The 21,056-nt window shown below is 47.0% G+C and overlaps 3 protein-coding genes across 5 annotated transcripts in view; 2 read left to right on the top strand and 1 right to left on the bottom strand.

The window, feature by feature from the left end:
* The window catches only part of NUMB (NUMB endocytic adaptor protein), a 128,660-nt gene that overhangs the window by 99,907 nt on the left and 7,697 nt on the right, over window positions 1-21,056 (bottom strand). Inside the window, exons 1-2 of one of the 3 annotated variants that reach the window (XM_064146778.1) lie at window positions 6,444-6,624; window positions 6,263-6,346 (exon numbers count right to left, since the gene is read on the bottom strand). The exons of 1 other annotated variant lie outside the window; for it this stretch is intronic. The gene's annotated coding sequence lies outside the window, so the exon portion shown is untranslated. Of the gene's footprint in view, window positions 1-6,169; window positions 6,216-6,262; window positions 6,347-6,443; window positions 6,625-21,056 lie in introns of those variants that run through there. One more of the 3 variants, XM_064146784.1, reaches the window with a different exon arrangement.
* RIOX1 (ribosomal oxygenase 1) lies at window positions 6,469-8,419 on the top strand. Its single transcript, XM_064146866.1, has one exon. It carries the CDS (start codon window positions 6,546-6,548, stop codon window positions 8,376-8,378), a length of 1,833 nt encoding a protein of 610 aa, XP_064002936.1. The 5' UTR covers window positions 6,469-6,545; the 3' UTR covers window positions 8,379-8,419.
* On the top strand, window positions 15,068-21,007 carry LOC135177235 (acyl-coenzyme A thioesterase 1). Its single transcript, XM_064146903.1, has 3 exons — window positions 15,068-15,839; window positions 17,201-17,403; window positions 19,204-21,007. Exons 1-3 carry the CDS (start codon window positions 15,230-15,232, stop codon window positions 19,807-19,809), a joined length of 1,419 nt encoding a protein of 472 aa, XP_064002973.1. The 5' UTR covers window positions 15,068-15,229; the 3' UTR covers window positions 19,810-21,007.

Genomic DNA, 21,056 nt, shown 5'->3' with positions numbered 1-21,056 from the left:
GGCACAAGTATCAGCATAAGACTGACTGAGTTTCAGACTGGTGCTCTGATCCCCAAATCATGCCTTTTTCACAAGTTAAGCTAAGAAGTTGATTGTTTTTTTCCCTTACATCTTTTTGCATAGCCCTCTGCTTGGAAAGCAAAACCAAAGCAGAGAGCTGCCTTTGCTCTCACAGTTGCATCTCAATTACTTTCAGACTGCTGTTCTCAACCAGCAGCACACAGCTATGTTTAAGCCAAATGGGTTCCAAATGACTAGCAACAGGATACTGCTACCAGTCCAGAGTTTTCTTCTGATTTTATGAACACATTCCTGACCTGGCACAGCTCTTAAAATATTGCATTCCCAGCAGCTTTGGTGTAATTCTTCATCTTATTCACAATCTCTCGATTTCTGACCAAGCAAAAAAAAAAAAAAGCTGTAAAAAAACAAGGCCAAGTGCAGGATTCTGCACTTTGGCCACAACAACCCCAAGCAGCGCTATAGGCTGGGGACTGAGTGGCTGGAGAGCAGCCAGGAGGAAAGGGACCTGGGGGTACTGATAGATAGTAGGCTGAAGATGAGCCAGCAGTGTGCCCAGGTGGCCAAGAGAGCCAATGGCATCCTGGCCTGCATCAGGAACAGTGTGGCCAGTCGGACAAGGGAGGTTTTTCTGCCCCTGTACTCAGCACTGGTCAGGCCACACCTTGAGTACTGTGTCCAGTTCTGGGCCCCTCAATTCAAGAAAGATGTTGAGGTGCTGGAACATGTCCAGAGAAGGGCAACAAAGCTGGTGAGGGGCCTGGAACACAAACCCTATGAGGGAGCTGGGGTGTTTAGCCTGGAGAAGAGGAGGCTCCGGGGTGATCTTACTACTGTCTACGACTACCTGAAGGCACATTGTAGCCAGGTGGGGGGTGGCCTCTTCTCCCAGGCAACCAGCAATAGAACAAGGGGACACAGTCTCAAGTTGTGCCGGGCTAGGTCTAGGCTGGATGTTAGGAGGAAGTTCTTCACAGAGAGAGTGATTGGCATTGGAATGGGCTGCCCAGGGAGGTGGAGGCACCATCCCTGGAGGTCTTCAAGAAAAGACTGGATGAGGCACTTAGTGCCATGGTCTAGTTGACTGGATAGGGCTGGGTGTTAGGTTGGACTGGATGATCTTGGAGGTCTCTTCCAACCTGGTTGATTCTATGATTCTATGAAATGGTGCCCTAAACCTTAAGTTCTAAAGAAGAATCCTTGTGTTACAAAGATGCTGTACTTCCAAATGAAAAGTATTTGAGGGCTGGCAAGGAAAACACCAGGACATGCTACTGTGCTACTGTAAATAAAATTCTAGTATAAGCTCCAGCTACATGTAACTTTTACAAATATTTATTAGATAATTACATCAATTTGTTGCCATTAACTCTCTTCTGCTGGCTGTTTATATCTCCCCCTAACTTGATCTTCCCATATAAGTTATTGGTGACCAAAGGGAGAGGGGGCTGTGGTGGGAAAGGAAAGGATGATGACCCTAGAGGTCACCTGGCTGAACAAGCTGAGCATCTAACACAGCAAACTGCACATTCACAGTGCTGTGCTGTGGGTCCAAGTCACGTTCTGTGTATTCAGTCTTCCCACAGAGAGTTTCCATGCAAGCGGGGTGGGGGGAAATGCTCCAAGGCCTGATACTAGAAGCAAGGCTTCAAGGTACTATAATCCATATGGACAAGAAAGAACTAGAGACTTCATAAGACTCACAAGAAACCAAATCCACTTTCCCCCTTTCCACCTTTTCTTTAAGACTGAGAGCAGGACTCTGTGGATAATATACATGATTAATAGATTTGGCTGTTCTGTTTCGGCCACTTCTGTCAGTAGTGCAAGGATCTCTAGTCAAGAACTTTCCTGGTCTCAGTGGGATGGCAGGATAAGTACACTGTCCCCTAAGGATCTGGGAGTGTATTACACACACACTCATGATAATGCAAACTCCATATCCAGAGGCTTAACATATTCTCTCCTACTGGCTACCTAAAGCAATGCCAGTGATTACATCTCTCTTGTCTAATCACTCTCTAATATTATCCCTTCTAGGAACAAGCCATACCAGTAAAAATGCTGCAACATAAGCATTTTTGTGCTGCTATAACTGCACTCACCCAAGAGGAATTCCATCTTCTTGACAATTCATGTAAAACAGTAGGAGCTTATGTGTGTGGATGAGCACTGAAAAATACCATTCTAGAAGGTACAATATTGTCTAGCAACAATTACCAATCTACAGGAACCAAATAAGCAAGTACCACACAGGCTTTCTCCTGTCATACCCTGTGAGCAGATCTGAACAATATGGTTGCTAAACCAAGACATCCTGTTTGCACAATATTTCCATCTCTGTAATGCTGTGTCAGAGGTGAGCAAGCAATTTCAGAGTACTTCAAAAAACGCCAGCATAGGCAGCTTTTACAGGAATAAAAGGCTTTTGCAAAGCTTCTGAAAAGGAGAAACAGGAGCAGCAAATGTTGAATGGCGCTGCTATACGTTAGCACAGCTGTATGTTTATTTTTGAAATAGTGGGCATAAAGACATCTAAGGAGCAAAGCTATGCAGTTGACATCATTAATACAGAAAGAATACAAATAGCAAGAATCCTGTAAAATCTTTTTTTCCATGGAGAAGCATCATCCTAGCAGCTTGTCAAGGGCCATGGCCTGCACATATCAGAAGAATATTGTCTAGTCTAGCACAAGATTCATGATGCATGCAGAAACAGTTCGACTGTACCTTTTATCTCTGTTGTCTAGAAGTGATTAATCCTATGGGGCAAATACTTCATTCTTTGCTTTCATTTTAGGATGGAGATTTTCATCTCATGGCTATTTACTTCTCCCGATGAAAAGCAACAAGACAGGAGTCTCAGAGTCTGCTGCTTTGTGTTTAGTCACTGCTTACAAAGAGTCACTGCAGATAGTATCTGCTCAATGCTACCAAATGCTAGGTGGTGTCTATTAAGAGTGTGAAACCCTCATAAAATTATTTCAGGGTTTTTTTTAAGTACATATGCCCAAATCAAGGGGGTGAGTAAGCTCAGTCCAGGATCCTAGTCAAATACTTCATGTAAATTCAGCTTTAACTTGCAAAGTATGTTAATGTCACACTTGACAAGAGCAAATCTCTATGCTTCCACATCCCTCCAAAAAGACATTTTCATACAAAGGACTGGACCTTGTAACTATTACTTTAATAAATTTGTTTTAATTGGACTGTTCCATAGCAGGGAAGGCTGCTTTTCTCAGCGGGGCTCTGTGTACAAGATAACCAGGATTAAAGACTGCAACCAGTCAGTGAATAAAAAAATCCTTGAGAAGAGAGGAACAGCTGGAGAGAGGCCAAAATGTCTGCCAAGAGATGCTTCAGTGAGTGAGTGCATTCACTGTGATGAGGGGGGCCAGAGGATAGCTCTTGAGAAACAGTTCCTGAATTAGCTTTCAGTCTTGTTATCTGGCAGTGAATTTTACAGCTTTCACAGCAAGGAATGGTCTTCACAATCCAGCCCAATGTCCTTCCAGTGATGACATACTGGATGCCACTAGGCGTAAGAGAAAGATATTCAGCTAAAGAAACCAGTTAGTGAAGGCTTGAAACGTTCTTTTTCCTTACTGAGTATTGCTTTTGGCATGAGAACAGCACTGACAGCGCAAAAGGAAGGTTGCCAGCAAAGTAATAATGAGAAAAAGGATTAAACCGAGTTTAACTTTCTAAAAGTGACTGTTTTACACCAATAGTTTGCCAGGAACACAGAGGAAGTACTGAGCACTTTGCATGGTGGTGAACTGAGTATCCACTATGCAGAGAACCACAAAAGATTTTGCTCTTTCCACGCAGCAACAAAGCTTTGCAGGATCAGGTCTTAACTAAACTGCTTCCTCAACTTGAGATCTGCATTACTTGAACAAAGAATGGCAAAAAAATAAAGTACAAAATGAACCCTGCATATCTTTAAGGTGCCATTTACTTATTTCTTTTGAGGTCACTTGTGGTTCTTTAATAAGTACTTACCACATTTTTAATGCCCTCAAATAAAACAGGTGTGGCTTTTGCCAACACAGCTTTGTACACTAAAAAAATCTGAGTTACTTGGTGCTAAATTCTAATTAAGAAATTTAATTGAGTCTCCAGCTGCTACTCTATGTGAGCAGCAGCTGGGGACCATCTAATCATTCAGAGATCTGTGCTACTCTCCTTTTGTTTATTTAAAGAGCTGCATGTGACACTCTTCCTTCTTTACAACAAATTCCCTAGAAATACTGGACAATGAATAAAAACAGCATGTAGACCTTGTGGCTATTCCTAGACAACCGTCTGAGTACTCTGTAAGTGATACTGAAGCTCCCCCTCTTTTTGCCTTAGGTCAAAACCCTTTCCTGTTTCACGCAGAAAAAGAGCAACATTCTTTATTCTTGAAAGCATTTACTGTTTGAAAGCCTAGATTGTCAAAAGAAACATTTTATTGTTATAGACATTTCACCACCATTATTTTCCACTGTGTCTTTCACTCTGGGACTTTGTTACACATCAAAACAAAATCCAGTGTCAATCATCTGTCTCTGGGTGGTAGAAAGTGACATCCGTGTGAAGATCAGAGCCCTCGACTGAGACTTTGAACCCACCGTACCAGTAAACATGCAGAATAGCTTTGCTTTAGTCATTACATTCTGGTGTAACTCAGGTCAGGCTCTGTGTACAGTACCCAGTTTCTTCTGAGAAGGATCAGTTGCACTCCACTAAATCAAACAGAAACACAAGTAACAATCCAGACGGCCAGATTTTTCAAAGTCCTTCCGTCTCCCAAGCCCATTTAGCCATGCTCCCGTGTAATTAAAGCACACAATAGCCTAACTTCTACCATATTTCAAAGCGCCTGCATCTCAGTTTTGTTAAGGTCCCAGTTCTGTTGAAATGGTTTCAGCTGATAAGATTATTCTGGTAAGCAGGGCTTAACCTTGGGAAAACAAAGAATGGATTGAAATAAAGACTTCACCCTTCCCTTCTCTTCCAGTCTGCACATAGACGCACGCACAACCTGCTTGCACTTATCGTTTCCACCCCTATCCACGCCAGTCATCTCGCCAGAAGGATGCAGTGTCCCCTACTCCCGTGAGTTTCCCACCGCTGATTGCAGAGCTCTGATCGGCCTCTGCCACCTGCTGGCAAAGCCCAAAACGTTCAAGTCGGAAGGTGAAGTGTTGCCTACACATGAGTAAAACCCGGCTCCTTTAGCTAAAACCGGACAATCTTCTACTGCTGTTGCAGTTCGCACAGCTTTGGCTGTAAACCCTGTGCCGGCAGAACTTTGCCAGAAAAACACCTCCACAATGAGAAGAGTCGCAAGGCTGATTTGGGGGATTTTAGGGCAATTCAAAAATCCTTAAGATTTTTGCATCTGTTCTAGAATTAAGGCTTAACAGCTGACTTACCTCATTAGGCCTAACTAATGATTTCTGCTCCTGAATGATGGTAAAATTGAAACAGATCTGAGTTGAAAGCCTGGCAATAGTGAAGTTAGAAGCAGTAAAATCATGCATTTTGGCTTTGTACCCCAGGCCCTGTACACTAAGTAGCCCATACAGCAAACCTGCAACGTGCCTTGTCAGTGTTAGCTGCTTGTCTAATGTACTAATGTACTGACCCTTATGAAGCAGAGGGTTCCTAGGCATGCTTGGGTAATTACTCCACTTAAATGATTTAGACTTTCAGCAGCCTCTGGAGATAAAATTCTCATGCAAAATCCATCTCTGTGAATTACTGGAGTCTAACAAAGATTATTCTCACATAACTACAGTGTAGTGGATTTCTTGTACTGAAGCTTGTTCTTGATCAGAGAAGAATCAACACCACCAAACAATACAAAACTGTACAGTTTTCCCCATTTGCCATAAGCTCTACCCTCCAGCAAAGCTGCAGCCTCTGGAGGCATGGAGCAGCCCAGGTTAGGAAGCAGCTGCTGTATTCGGCAGCACTACTTGGCACAACAGCCTTTTTACGTTTGGGATTCTTCAAGAGGACATAGCCATGCACCCGGCATGTTCTTTAGATGCACAGGGAAAGGGAGTAGGGGTGGCACACCAAAACTGGCTCCATCAGACAGGTTTCTACTCCTTGTACAGCAGAACCGTACAAAGTGGGTCTTATCTCATCTTACCTTACTAGGCCACAAAGTGATTGCACGCTGTGCCAAAGTGTATCGCACCCTTGTAGTACACCTCCGAAAAGAATCTTTCCTGCATCTACTTACAGGACAAAGCTTTCCAGTCAGGGAAGAGATCCATCTACATTAGATCCTACTGGAATCGCCACTCCCCGGGAGAAGGACATAATCCTGGTGGATTTTGAGAGGATACCATAATTAGGCGTAAGACACCGAGTTTCCCCCAGCACCACGAGCACACGTTAAAGCTCCCTGTGGCGAAGCGCACCTCGCTAAAACGCCCGTAAGCGGAACGCTTCCGGGAGCACCCACAGGCCAGGGCCGCGGCGGAAGCGGCCCGCCGGGGCGGGGCGAGGCAGAGCTGGCAGCTATGGCGGCGGGTGGCTCGGAGGAGCAGCCACAGCGGCGACTCTCGGCGCTCTTGGTGTACCGCCAGGCGGCAGGGGCCCAAGCGCCGGGGCCTCAGCGGTTGGAGCGGCGGCGGAGGCGCCGCCGAGGGACGCCACTGCCCGCGGGCGGAAAGAGAGCAAAGGTGCGAGCAAAGGCGCGATCGAGAAGCGATGGAACGAGAACCGGCGGCCCGGAGCCGCAGGCCCCGCTGCAGTCACCGCCGAGCGCCACCGCGCCTCTCGGCCGCGTGGAGCGTGCTGAGGCCCGGCTGAGGCGCGGCCCGGAGCGGGAGGCTCCGCCGCAGTCATTGCCGACCGCCGCTGCTCTCCCGGGCCACGTGGAGCGGGCTAAGGAGGCGGCCGGAAGCCCTAAAGCGAAGAGTCGTGACGGCCCCGCCGCGATCCCGGGCGGCCTCCGGCCGGCGGTACCAAGCGGCGGCGTGGTGGGCCTGCTACGGCAGCTGGGGCGGCTGGAAGACAGCCGGCAGCGGGCGGCCGAGCTGTTCTGGTGGCTGGTGGCTCCGGTGCCGCCGGGTGAGTTCCTGGAGCGGCACTGGGAGCGGGAACCACTCCTAGTGCAGCGGGGCAAGCCTGGCTACTACGCGGGTCTCTTCTCCACGGCCGACTTCGACGCTGCCCTGCGAGACAGCGAGGTGCACTTCGGAACGCACCTGGACGTGACCAGCTACGCCGAGGGGGTGCGGGAGACGCACAACCCCTCCGGTCGGGCCCTGCCCGCCGTCGTCTGGGACTTCTACCAGAATGGTTGTTCTCTGCGGCTCCTCTGCCCCCAGGCCTTCTCCCCTACCGTCTGGCACTTCCTCTCCATCCTGCAGGAGCACTTCGGCAGCATGGTGGGGGCCAACACATACCTTACGCCACCAGGTACTCAGGGCTTTGCGCCCCACTACGATGACATCGAGGCCTTCGTGCTGCAGCTAGAGGGGAAGAAGCACTGGCGTGTCTACAGACCCCGGACAGACACCGAGGTACTGCCCCAATTCTCTAGCGCAAACCTCACACAGGCTGAGGTCGGCGAGCCGGTGCTGGAGACAGTGCTGGAGGCTGGAGACTTGTTGTACTTTCCCCGTGGCTTTATCCATCAGGGAAACTGTCTCCCTGATGTGCACTCACTCCATATCACAGTGTCCTCGTACCAGAGGAACTCTTGGGGAGATCTCCTGGAGAAGCTCCTCCCAGCTGCCCTGCAGATGGCTTTGGAGGAGGATGTGGAATATCGGCAAGGGCTTCCCATGGACTACCTAAGGTACATGGGGGTCACCAACTCGGACACAGTCGATGCTCGCCGAACAGCGTTTTTGGAGAAGGTGCAGAGCCTGATAAAGAAACTCGTTAACTATGCACCCATTGATGCTGCTGTGGATCAGAGAGCCAAGTCATTCCTTCACGACTGTCTTCCTCCGGTCCTTACGCAGAGTGAGAAGTCACTGAGTGTGTATGGCTTCCCAGCCCGGTGGCAAGATGGAGGCCCCCGCAATGTCAATATACCGATAACAAAGGACACAGAGGTGCGTCTCCTCCGCCATGGCATTGTTAGATTGTGTAATGAAGAAGCAGGTATGATGCTTTATTACACGACAGAAAATTCCAGAGTGTATCACAAGGAAGAGCCCAAGTTCTTTGAGATAGATCCCGAGTATACAGACAGTATAGAGCTTCTCCTGTCTTCCTATCCGAACCATGTACGTGTGGATACCCTTCCATGTGAAACCCTGGAGAACAAGATTTCTCTAGCCATGCTCCTGTTTGAGAAGGGCATTCTGACCACAAAAAAGTCCCTGGTGCAATTATAATTCTTACTTTTTAACAAAATAAATAATCATTTTTTAAAAGAGCATTCTGTCTTGTCCTTGCTTTACACCTGTTAGCTGCACATCAGTTTTCTGCATCACAGTATTTCATCTAGGGGCACAGTGGCTTTGGCATTGGTAGAGAAATCAAACTTTCAGATTAAAACTGCTATCTAGGGGTGATTCTGCATGGGTGAGTGACTAAAGGAGGGAAGTGCTTAATTTTAATTTTCTTCCCTTCACCTCCATATTACTACATGCTAGGTAACCTCAGGAAACTAGTGAACTTCTGTGCAGTCTGTAAATAATCCATGTGTTTACACTGTTCTAAAGCAGCCTGCCTTAACTATGGCAACTGGTGTCACTACAGGCAAGCTTGGTGATGGTCACCATTCTGTGTGCCGGTGCCATGCTACCGAGGTCCCTTGGATGCTGGAAAATGTAAACCAACTCTTTTTAAGAAAAGTGAAGCCCACAGACAGTGATTGTGACAGTGATTATACCACCTGCCTGTCCCTGCCCTTATCAAGCAGTGGCAAGATGTTTACGTGTGAATGTGAGGTGCTGCATTTGAAATGATTCAGCATCTGTTTCTTCAGTTTGAAAATTGCAAGTCGTCTTAGTGATAGGATAACTTCCCCCACTGATTTCCCTCCTGCAGCCCCTAGCAAAGGAATTTCAAGGCAAATGGGACATGTTCCAACACTGGGGGGTGTCATGGGGTTCAAGAATTTTTGTATTGGGACATAACAAGTTACAAGAGAACATGCCTGGCTGTGTGGTCTATCTCCTGTAGATAACGACAAGCCTCAGATGCACTTCCACAATGCTGTTTTATTGTTGCAGTCAGCAGGTGAGGGATGTTCTGGAAAGAGTTCTGAAGCTGTGCCCAGAAAGAGCAGGCTGTATTACCTTGTGTCTCTCTGAGCTGGACATTAGGGAGAAATTCTTCATGGAAGCAGTGATTGCCGATTGGAATGGGCTGCCCAGGGAGGTGCTGGAATCACCATCTCTGGAAGTGTTTAAAAGGAGACTGGTGCCATGGTTTAGTTAATTAGAAAGGTTAGGTGATAGGTTGGACTCGATGATCCCAGAGGTCTTTTCCAACGTGGTTAATTCTGTGATTAATTCTGTGATTCTGAGCTGCTCGGTCATCAGAGTTTTGCTGACTGTATACTTTTGCTGAGTCTTGAAACTTGGGCTGTGTAAAATCACGCACCACAAGACCATGCTGAGGTTTCCCTACAAGCCTCTATGCTTTACAAATCCATATTGGCTGGACAGAATGTTGCTGCACTCATTCTGTGCTCCCTCCATCTACTTGTCTTCACCAGAGGATCAGCAGACCTCATCCTACTGTTCATCCTCCTGGCAAACAGTTTGTGCCTCAGCAGTGCCTTTCCCAGACTGCACTGGTGACTTAGATGCTTGCATCAAGGGACCTTGGCAAGGGCCTGCACCACAGCTTTCTGCTTGGGGGCTGTGAGTCAGAGCTGCATCAGTAGCTCATGCAGCTCTTTCAGCATTGTCTGTAAATACCCCCATGTCTGTTTCAAGCATGATAATAACAACCAAAAGTAGCACAAATTGTCCTCAGCCTTTCCCCTTCCTGGCCGCTGCTTTCTAAGACAGCATAATGCTTCAGCTGGGGCGAGGCATTCTGACAATTCCTCTTCTGTTTCTAAATCCACCGGAGAAACTTCCTGGGCTAAACATGTTGCAAATACCCATCAGGGATTTGTGCAGAGGTAGCTAGGTAGAGTTTTTCTTTCTCCAGAACTTCTGACATCTGCTGACACTGCCAAATGTTTTACACTATGAGGTGCTTGGTGCTTGTCCATTATGATCCCACTTAGAAAGACACATTCTACATGGTATCAAAAATCTGCTCTGAGAACAGTATAGATACTCTTATATCCCTCCAGATGCTGGGAACCCTAAACAGCATAGCATGCAACAGGACTCCAACCCACATGACAGACATTTTTGCTTTTTGATCTTTGGTTTACAATCAAACAGTGTTTGCATGAGAATGTCTCTGCAGGGTCATTACACTGATTGCTTCTGAGTTGCCTAAATGTGCTGGAGGGTTTCAGGCCTAGTGACAAACAGATCTCTCGTTTTCAGAATAAGAAAATTTATCTGCTACATGCATTGCTCCCTATATGAAAATAGGAATGCATTTTCCATGTGTGTTTGAATTAATAATATTGAAATATATTGATTATATTGAAATATATTGAACATGGCAAGTTTGCTGATGACACCAAACTGGGTGGAGTGGCTGCCATGCCAGAAGGCTGTGCTGCCATTCAGTGAGACTTGGACAGGCTGGAGGGTTGGGCAGGAAGAAATTTCATGAAAATTCAACAAGGATAAGTGTAAAGTCTTGCACCTGGGAAAGAACAATCCCAGGTATCAATATAGGTTGGGGACTGACCTGTTGGAAGGCAGCAAAGGGGCAAAGGATTTGGGGGTCCTAGTTGATGGGAGGTTGACTGTGAGCCAGTAATATGCACTCGTAGCCAGGAGGGACAGTGCCACTCTGGGGTGTGTTAGAAGGGGTGTGGTTGACAGAGGTTCTCTTGTCCCTCTGCCCTGGTGAGGCTGCATCTGGAGTACTGTGTTCAGTTCTGGGTGCCCCAGTTCAAGAAAGACATGGAACTGTTTGAGTGTCCAGCACAGAGCCACAAAGACCATTAAGGGCATGAAACATCTCTCTTATGAGAAGAGCCTGAGGGAGCTGAGGCACTTTAGCTTGGAGAAGAGGAGACTGAGAGGTGACCTCATCAATGTTTATCAATATGTAAAGGTGAGTGCCAGGAGGATGGAGCCAGGCTCTGCTTGGTGATACTCGATGACAGGGCAAGGGGCAATGGGTGGAAGCTGAGGCATAGGAAGTTTCATTTAAACATGAGGAGGATTTTTTTTCACTGTGAGGGTGACAGAACACTTCCCAGGGAAGTTGTGGAGTCTCCCTCTCTGGAGATACTCAAAACCCATCTGGACATGTTCCTTTGTGATCTGGTATAGGTGATCCTGCTCTGGCAGGGGGGTTGGGACTGGATGATCTTTCAAGGTCCCTTCCAGCCCCTGACATTCTATGATTCTGTGATTCTAGAATGCATAATAATGACACAAATACACTTTCAAAAGCAATATTTCATCCTTCTCTAATGTCCTTTAGCACTGAAAATCTCTGTATTATGTGTCAATGCTTTTCAATTTGCAACCCAAGGTAAGGTAAAAACTGATTATTTTACAGGCAATGGCTAGCAAGAACTGCAAAATTTGGAAGAAAATCCACTTGCATTAAGTTAATAGCACTGACATTGCTTTCATAGTCTCTAACTTGATGATATGTATGCAGTCAAGCATGAAGAGATGGGTCAAAATTATGTTCATCAAATACCCTTTATTTCTGAGGTGTCTTCAATTAGAGTGTTTATTCTATGGCTTTTTATAATATTGGATCCAAAAATACACTTCTTGGGTACTGATGATTTTATAGCACAATAGTGCTGATAAAGAGAGAACAGGCAATTGCTTAATTTCCTAAGGGAAAGTGGCAACCTTTTCCAAAGGAAGCCTGCAGCTTGAGTTTGGAAGAGAGACCGAGGTTCTCTTCCAAAGGTGCAGCTGCACTTTCCTCTAGGCCAACTCTTGCAAGGGTAATAACCAGCAGGCTTGAAGGCACATCAAAAACCCAAGAACCTGCCCTGTGCTTACCCCTTCTGTCTGGAAACTGCTCCCATGGCAGCTGGCCTAACAAAAAGTACAGCCTATGCAGCTATGGGACACCAGGGTCTGGGCACAGCTGCTGCCTTTGGAGATGTTCCTGTAGTGCCAGGCAACTGGCTGTGCTGAGCTTGCCCTGCATGGGCCCTATCAGGGCTGCAGCATGGGCTCCAGAAAGCCTTTGCGGCTGCCACTATTGCAAGTGACTCTCATTTGCCTGTGTGTGAGATGGCATAGGGAAAGATCAGCTGCTTCAAGGACTGCCCACTGCAGAGCACTAAGACGCACCAAGTAACCAGAGCCTGTCTAAGCCAACTCAGTCCAATGGACTTGGGAAAGTGTCTCATCCTCCAGAGGCCACATACCATGGCTAATAGAGCGGCAAGTTCCACATGCTGTAAGGCAAGGCAAGGCAAGGCTTGCTTGGGCTATACCTGTGGTATATATCCAGAGGATGCCTGCTTACATATGCCTGTTCCTCCAGAAGCACTTGTGCCTGAGATGCTGGAGTAGAGCAATGCAGGACCAAAGTGACAGGAATGTGTATGAAGGTGTCTAAGAGGCTTTCCCTTAGAGGCTAGAAGTCTAGAGAATGATCTGTATAGGTGAGTAACTTTTGGAAGCTGAGGTTAAGCCTAGTGAGCCTGAAGTTGTTAACAGCCTATCTCTATTTGCTATGCTGTGTGTGCTCTAGGGACCACAGTATGCTGGGGGGCATATCTGGAGCTAATGCAGAAACCCTAGTGGTGTCATCATCCCTGCATCATATGTGCAGTCTCTGAGCATACCTGAATGTCCCTAAGCAGTTACCTTCAGCTGCAGTCCCACTAAGAGGTGCTGGCATTTGTCTTGGGTGGTGTGGTTCAGCATTAGTAGACTGAGTGAGTCTTGACTGTAGCCTTTGGAGTTCTGAGACCTCTCTTCTTGACACTTCCCCTCCACCACTGGGCAGGCAGATTACTTCTGCAAAGGCAAGTGTTTTGTAAATCAAACTGAAAAAAGTGTTTGCAGTCTCAAAGAAAACTAAATGCTGTGCATAGTCTCCTCCCCTTTCCACCTTTCACCAGGAGCAAGGCATCCATTTTGAACCAACTGGCCATCTAAGATAGAGGACAAGGCAGCATACAGCTCATTCAGAGGAGCAGGATGATGTTTTGTAGAAGGTCTGGGCCTTATTCTACCCCATCAGCAAGCAGACCCAGTCCTGAAGGACACGAGTTGATGGAAACTTTATCATTTATTAATTTAATATTGTTCACACCTGCACCAGCATTAGGCTGATTTACCTGCAACTGAATAGACTTGAATTCACACTTTGTAATTTCTCTGACCTTTTTTTGATCAGGCATTGAGAAGAGGGATAGGATTTGAATTCATCTCAGTTGAACAGATCATATGTAATATACTTATTTACCTTGCTGGTGCTCTATAAATATTAATCAAAGTTCTGTACTTTCCATATAACTCTGGTCTCCCCATGTGTATACCATCTTCAGCCTGTACTTTAAGACAACACACATGAGGTGCACCTCTTGGTGCAGAGATTTCACCACAATTACACCGAATATCATCACAAATGGAAACAGCTCTGATTGCTGAACTGCAGAAACTGTACAACAGGAGAAAAAAGTAATGGTGCAGGTGTTTCTGGTTAAGAACTCTAAGACTGCTGTGAGAGAGATCCTTTCACTGGAAGACCTGTGTTTTCTATGCCTTGAGTTCACCTCTCCTCTGGAAGGAGACTCGTACTTCTGGCCCCAGAATTCCATGTGGAATTTCTTCAGCTTTGTAATTAGGGTGACAATTGTAATAAATAAACTGAGATTTTAAAGACATAGAGTAATTTGTTGTGCTTTGATTAGAAGCAGGTATTTTTGCATCTTAACCACTTTCTGATAACGAGGTGGAACATGCAGGAGCTTGGCATCAAGGGCTGCCCAAGTGGGAAGAGGAGACCAGAGAAAACAGACACATATCCCCTCACCTTCACTTTTCCACTGCTCTAGGGGCACCAAGTGTGGAGGAGAACAAGTGTTGCATTAAGTCTTAAGGGCTCTTTCCCTTAGCATCTTCTCTAGCATATGGTTAGGGTGGTGATCAAATCCAGCATTGGTAAGCCAAGGAGTGTTACCTCAACAACGGATGTTGCCACACATTGAGAGCAGGGCCACCAGGCAACATACACAACTGCTAAGTGACCTAGCACTTCACCTCTTTAAGAGAGATGGGGCAATCTCCCTAGGGATTGAAAGATGGCCGAGATTACCCAGGAACACTGACCATGCAGCATTTCAAAATGGACTAATGCTGAGGACCCCCTCAGATGTTTCCATATGTTTCATGTCACCAGGTCAGATACAGGGAGCTCTGAGCAAGAGGCACCTCTACCTGCGCCTCCCGGGAGGAATCTGGGAGCCCGAAGAAGCAGCTATTGTTTTTCAGTTCTCTTTAAAGACAAAAGCCCTGGGCAAGGCAGACTGAACGGCCTCTTTTTAAGCCTTTGCACAGTCCGTTACAGGAAGAGCCAGGCATTTCCCGACCAGCCTGAAGAGTCTGAAATCACCCTTCCCTCACCCCTCGTGTACCCCTGACCACTTCATCTGGTTATGCTTGTGTCAGAGCTGGACAGTACTTGGTGGCCACACAGCCGCGCCTTGCCCAGGCCTTGGAGCGACCCACAGGGAGAAGGCATGAAGCAGTGCTCGGCTGGCGCTGCTTCGGCGTCTCCCCGCCTCGGCTGCGTGCGAGCCTCGATTCCGGCAGCTGTCTCAGCTGCACGGCCCAGACAAATTATCCTGCGCTGCCGCGGCTGCCCCTGCCTCTGCGGCTGGTCACGCAAAGCTCTTCCCCCTCCGCGAATCCTGGCTGAACAACGCCTGTTCCCCTTGCCCCCCCTCCGCCCCAACTGCCGCCCGGCCCCAGCGGGAGCCAGGACAGACCTCAGGCCAGCTCGTTTGGCAGAGAACTCGCCCAGAGCCCGTAAGGAAGGCGGGGCGAGGGCCTGCCGTCCTGCTCCGCCTAGCCGGGGAGCGCTAGCGGCTGCCCGGACCCAGTCCCTGGCTGGGCAGAGGCCTGCAACGGAATCCGCCGCCGGTTAGCGGAAGCAACCCGGGTTCATGTGGCGGGTCGCTGCTCGCTTTCTGTGCCGGACAAGCTCCCATGCCTGGCATCAGCAGCTGCCCAGGCCCAGCACCACGCCTGCAGCCCCACAGCGCCACAGACCTGCAGGAAGCCCCAGGATGGCATCTGCCTGCAGCCTCTCCTCCATGGGCCCTGTCATCTGCCTCTCGCCTGCCGCCCGCAGCCTCTTCGATGAGCCGCTGGCCATCGCCGTGAGAGGCCTCGGCCCGCGGCAGCAGGTCACGCTGCGGACGTCCTTGCGGGACGAGAGGGACGAGCTCTTCCAGGCCCGTGCCCACTACCAGGCTGGGGACGATGGGACGCTGGACCTCTCCCACTGCCCTGCGCTGCCGGGAGGCAGCTTCTCTGGCCTGGAGCCTATGGGGCTGCTCTGGGCTTTGCAGCCCCAGAAGCCGTTCAGGCGGCTGGTGAAGCGAAATGTGCAGAGCCCCTTCCTCCTGCAGCTGGAGGTGTTCGAGGGCCACGGGGATCCCCCCGGGCGGCTGCTGGCCGAGGCACAACACGAGAGGGCGTTCCTACGGGATGGGGTGCGGAGAGTCCCGGTGCGAGAGGGGCGGATCCGGGCGACGCTTTTCTTGCCTCCCGGTAAGTGCCGGCCGCGCACAGCTATATGGGCTGAAACATACGTGGGTTTGTTTTATTTACTCATATTGGACGTGAAGGCATCGATCACAGTACCTTTTTTGTTACTTCAAAGTAACCTTTCATCTACCTGGCTATTTTCCTGGAAAATCAGCAGTAGCTCTTTGAGTAGGTAGTTCTTTGAAATTTGCTCTCATAAAGTGTGGAGTCCTAAGCCTGCTACTTCCCTTTGCAGCCTCTCTGCAAATCCTGAACTTTAAACTGCCTTTGCTGCTACATTTGTTTCCAGTTCTTCCCCATTTGTAAGCAGCTCAAGTTAAGCATTAAACAGGTTTAGTCCTGCAGTATTTTTTGTCAGAAAATAATAATTGTGAGTTTTTTTGATTGCCTGACAAATGCTGTGTTGTCCTCCCAGCAGCTATCCAGGCTTCTGCTGGTTGTCTGTAAGAAGCCTTGTATCTTGCTGTCTCTTCGTTGAGTTGTGATGGCCACATCACCATCATATACCACCTTTCCTACCCCCTGCAACTCACAGGTGTTCACCAAGCATACCTCTGCAACTCCATGTGCCCAAGTTGCTTCTTCCTGTCTATCCCTCCATGATAGCGCCAAAATCATACATGCTGTCCCAGACAGTGTCTCAGACTCTTAACTGGTTTTCAGCCTTGTGGATGGAGAATTTCCAGTTCTTCTTGTTTGCTGCCCAGATTCTTCATGTTAATCTGGAGACACCTGAGGGAAGTCTTATCCTCCCTTCGGAGTAGGAGAAGGATTCTCCCTCTTAGCCTTTTCCTTTCCATATTTTGTTACCAGTTTGCAGAAATGTCTCTCAGCACTGTGCTTAAATCCCTGACCCCAATGGACCTGATCTAAAGCTTCGCTCACCAGCTTAGCAAGGCTGGTTGCAAATGCTTTTCTTCTCTTAATCCCAAAATAAATGGCTACAGTATATTTACACTGAAACTGAGAAGCTGGAACCATCAGACAATGAGCTTTTTTGGATTAGTCTTCAGAGAAATGCATTGGAGAAAAGCCTCCTAGGTGTTTTTGAAGCAGAGCTTGATACTTTTGCAATGAATTTACATGTTATAACAGACTAGTTGTGACTGTCAAAAGATCTCTTCCTTCCAGACATTTGTACCCTGATGTTATCCAAAACATTAGTCAACCTGCTGTTTTGTGCTGTCCTTGTTTAGTCTTAAAGCAGTGTAGCCATTTAGTGACAGTAATTTATGACCCTTAGTACCATTTTGCTGCTCTGTGGTTTGTTTTCTTCATTAAAAAGATACATTCCTAGGCTTATGAATCCAGAGTATAAATTTTAAACTGTGGGTTAAAGTGTCCTATTATGTGTTCTCTTCCAGGAACTGGTCCCTTTCCAGGAATTATTGACTTATATGGAACTGGAGGAGGACTCCCAGAATACAGGGCTTGCTTGCTGGCAAACTATGGTTTTGCCGTGCTGGCTCTGGCTTACTACAGCTATGAAGATCTCCCCAAAGAGATGAAGGAATTCCATCTGGAATATTTTGAAGAAGCTGTAAACTATATGTTACAACACACACAGGTTGGTTTGCTCATTGACACTCTTTCACTAGTCTTTTCAGACTGCACACGTGGCAGAGCTGCTGTACTTAAAACAGCATCTCTGTTCAAGTTGGCTGTAATTAGTTTGTTTTGTAGCCTTCTGTGATCAAAGTCTCAGGAAGTCCACCAGTACACATTGGTTGCTGTGTTTTGCTAAAATCACCTCAAAAGTTGGTATTTGGTGACTGTGGGCTTTAGTAGCTAGTTGTGAACTTGGAAATCCTTCTAAGTCAACTCTTCTTGGAAGAGAACCCTGCTCAGTTCTGCATCTTCCAAGCAGATGGGCATGACAATAACTAGAATCGCATGAGGCAACACTTGGTTTCTATGGAGAACTCATACTTTCCTCAAGCTCAGAGAGGTAAGTAGCTGTTTAAGGTTTTGGTTGCTTTTAAGTCGCTCTAAGTCTACCTGCTCATGCTGTCTCTCTGCCCAAAAAAACTATGAAAAAAGTCTTCAAAAATTGCTTCTCCCTCACTGTTTTCAACCCTCAGAGCAGTACCGGATCCTCCTATTAGCACCTCCACTGATAGCCTCACCATGTTTTTTACATGTTGCAAAGTTTCAGATATATTTTCTAATTTCTCCATTCCCATGCTTCAAAGTAAGTGGATTTGGAGCCTATTATACTAGTGATAAGGCACAAAAGGTATTAAATTTTCTTGCTGTCTCTTTTTACCCCCGTGGGGCTTTGGATATTGGAACAGTTGTGTTATTAAATAATCTGTTTCTACAGATTATTTATCTCTAAAAAAAGATGTCATCACTCTGAAGGATCATTTCTAATTAATTTGCCTGTGTAAAAGAAAATGAGGGAACTTGTTCTAGGTTGACTCCTGAGGACAGTACAGTTCACTTAGAAAGTGGTTTTAATAGGTGATTTTTTTAAAGATACGTTTTAATAAGTAAGCTACCTCAGAAGACTTCCTTTTCACTGGGAGTTAGACATCAGGCATAGTATCAAAATGGGACAGCAGCTGATGTGGAGTCTGCTACCCCACATTAGCTTCTTATTAGAGGAGTTGAAGACAGTGGCTGAACATATGAATCGCATTATGTAAAGGGTTAACTCTCCTGGAGGTGGTCTGAACCTGACCCCAGGTGTAGTGGTTAGCCCACTCCCACTTCATGTCTAGACCCTCTATAAAAACAGAAGAACTTGCTGTTTGCTCTTGCCCTTTGACCTGCCTGCCTGAGAGCACCATCCTTGTTCCTGCTGTTCCTGGTTTTGCCGCGTGGCCACCCTACCACATGGTGGGACAACCCTTTCATGAATCTACCTCCATCCACTGCCATCAATCTGGTTGTACATATATTTTGTACCTTGTTTCCCTTCCCTATACCTTTTTGTAACTCTCCTTACCATAAATACCTTTTATTTATTGTTAAAGTTTTTAACTTTCAAATCAAAGCAAGACTATTTGTGGGGTGTTTTATCCTTTTTTCCTCTCTACATCTAATTCCTTTCTTTCCAAAAGGGGGAGAGAGGAAAGCATCCTATTATTGTATTGTTCTGTTAGGTATTTTGGGCTCCGGGAAGCTAAATCAGACAAATACACATTATCATAACCAATGACAGCATCATAGTCTCAGCAGGGCTTATAAGCTTGGAACAGTGCTCCAGGGTTCTTCAGACATGGGCCCTGCACACAGGACCTTAGATTTCTATTCCTGGGATGCATATTCTACTGCAGACAGATGCTACTGCAAACATGACAATATTTTAAAGAAGTGGCATGCTGTGTTTCATGGCTTGTGGTTTCTTTTCTCTCCCCTCCAGGTTAAAGGTCCTGGGATTGGCTTGCTTGGAATCTCAAAGGGAGGTGACCTTTGTGTGTCTATGGCATCCTTCCTAAAAGGCATCACAGCCACTGCCCTTATCAACAGCTCAGTGGCAAATGTGGGTGCAGTGCTTCGCTACAAGGACATCACCATTCCACCCCTTGGTTTCAATATAAAACGCACCAAAGTGAGCAAGTCTGGGATTGCTGATATTACTGATGTATTGAACAACCCCCTGGAAGGGCCTGACCGCCAAAGCTTTATCCCTTTGGAAAAGGCTGAGTGTCACTTCTTGTTCATTGTTGGCCAGGATGATCGCAACTGGAAAAGTGAATTCTTTGCGATTGAGGGAAGCAAACATTTGCAAGCTCATGGGAAGGAAAAGCCTGAGATAATCTGTTATCCTGGAGCAGGGCACTACATTGAACCCCCATTTTTCCCAATGTGTGCAGCCTCAATGCACCTGCTAGTTGGCAAATTTGTGATGTGGGGAGGGGAGCCCAAGGCACACTGCGAGGCACAGATAGATGCTTGGCAGCAGATCCAAGCTTTCTTCCACAAACACCTCACGGGCAAGCCGTCTGGAATATCCAGTAAGCTATGATGTGAGATGGGTCGCTTTATAGATGAAAATACTGGTGTTTCAAGTTTGTTTTGTTAAATGGCTCTGAACGAGAACAAAGAACATCAGAGAATAACCTTTCAGGTTTCCTGAAGGATGACAGTGGGCAAGTGTATGAGATCTGCTTCCTTTTAACATCCTCCTCTACCCTCAGAGTTTTGGTCTTGGTCTCCTGTTGTGTGTGGTATAGGATTACTATCTAGAAAAATTATGAATGCAAGGCTGTGTCTGCTTTGAATGTGAATATAAGTGGAGGGTAATTCATTTAGGGTGAGAACTAGGATCCAAATTTGCTTTAGCTTTCTCAGAGGCATTGCCCTCACCAGAGCCAGCTTTGTGCTCTCATTTTTCTGGAAGCAGGTATTTCTATTGTCCTGCATCCAGTAATATTTGTGTTCTTTCTATGAATTTCTCTCTCCATAACTCCACCTTCCTCTTTTTCCACATCACTGAAAAGCATCTGCCTTAACACTTCATATCCAGTAATTCATTTACTAAATCCAGCTATGCTGTGCCTGCATCCTCAGACAACACATCTTTCATTACAAACAACAGCAGCCCAGGGCACGACATAACGTTCTGGGCACACGCAGTAGAAATGAAGCATTTCTGTGGTTCTGGAAAATTTAGAAGCATGAAGAAGCAACACGTCTGGACCCATTGGTAGTTATGCCTGGAAATGTTTGTGGGCATCTTCTCAGCAGGGATGGATAGTCCTGTGTAGGCCCACAGAAACTGTTGGAGGGCAGTTTCTCCTTGCCTGTGTATTCATATTCTTAATATCTCTACAGCTGCCTGCTTGACAGTACTGCTGAAAATAGCAGGGCGGCAAAGGTGACCTGCCGGCCCCTTGAGGCACCAAGTGCTGGGCAGTCAGGTTCGAAGGAGCTGCTACGGCACTCGGGGAGCAGAGGTCTCACTCACTGAGCCCTGCGGGCCTCATTTCTGGGTCTAAGGGTCGGAGGCAGCAGGACCCACTCTCACCCCCCCTCGCAGGGACTGTCTAGTTTGGCGCACAGAGCTTGTAGACTGCGCTATTGTCTGAAAATTAAGACCTTAATGACAGTGCCTTATGAACCCAAGCTGCATGGTATAGCTGAAGTTGTTTAATATTAATTCTATGTCGTGTTTATGTGTTCTGCACTGTTTTTTAATGGATTAAAACAGACGGTTAACCTCTCCCAGCGGCTCGCTGCAGAGGGTGTGACGATCTAGGGGAAGGAGGCGGG

The sequence above is a fragment of the Pogoniulus pusillus genome, chromosome 1, assembly GCF_015220805.1.
Source record: "Pogoniulus pusillus isolate bPogPus1 chromosome 1, bPogPus1.pri, whole genome shotgun sequence".
Lineage (NCBI taxonomy): Eukaryota > Metazoa > Chordata > Aves > Piciformes > Lybiidae > Pogoniulus > Pogoniulus pusillus.
The sequence above is the reverse complement of the archived record's forward strand: the minus strand, read 5'-3'. Positions and strand labels throughout refer to the sequence as shown.

Excerpts from the sequence above, each read along its gene's own strand:
- LOC135177235 (XM_064146903.1), top strand. The coding sequence starts at position 15,230 with ATGTGGCGGGTCGCTGCTCGCTTTCTGTGCCGGACAAGCTCCCATGCC. Across the intron at positions 15,840-17,200 it reads GACGCTTTTCTTGCCTCCCG|GAACTGGTCCCTTTCCAGGA; the intron begins GTAAGTGCCGGC and ends GTTCTCTTCCAG. Across the intron at positions 17,404-19,203 it reads ATATGTTACAACACACACAG|GTTAAAGGTCCTGGGATTGG; the intron begins GTTGGTTTGCTC and ends TCTCCCCTCCAG.
- RIOX1 (XM_064146866.1), top strand. The coding sequence starts at position 6,546 with ATGGCGGCGGGTGGCTCGGAGGAGCAGCCACAGCGGCGACTCTCGGCG.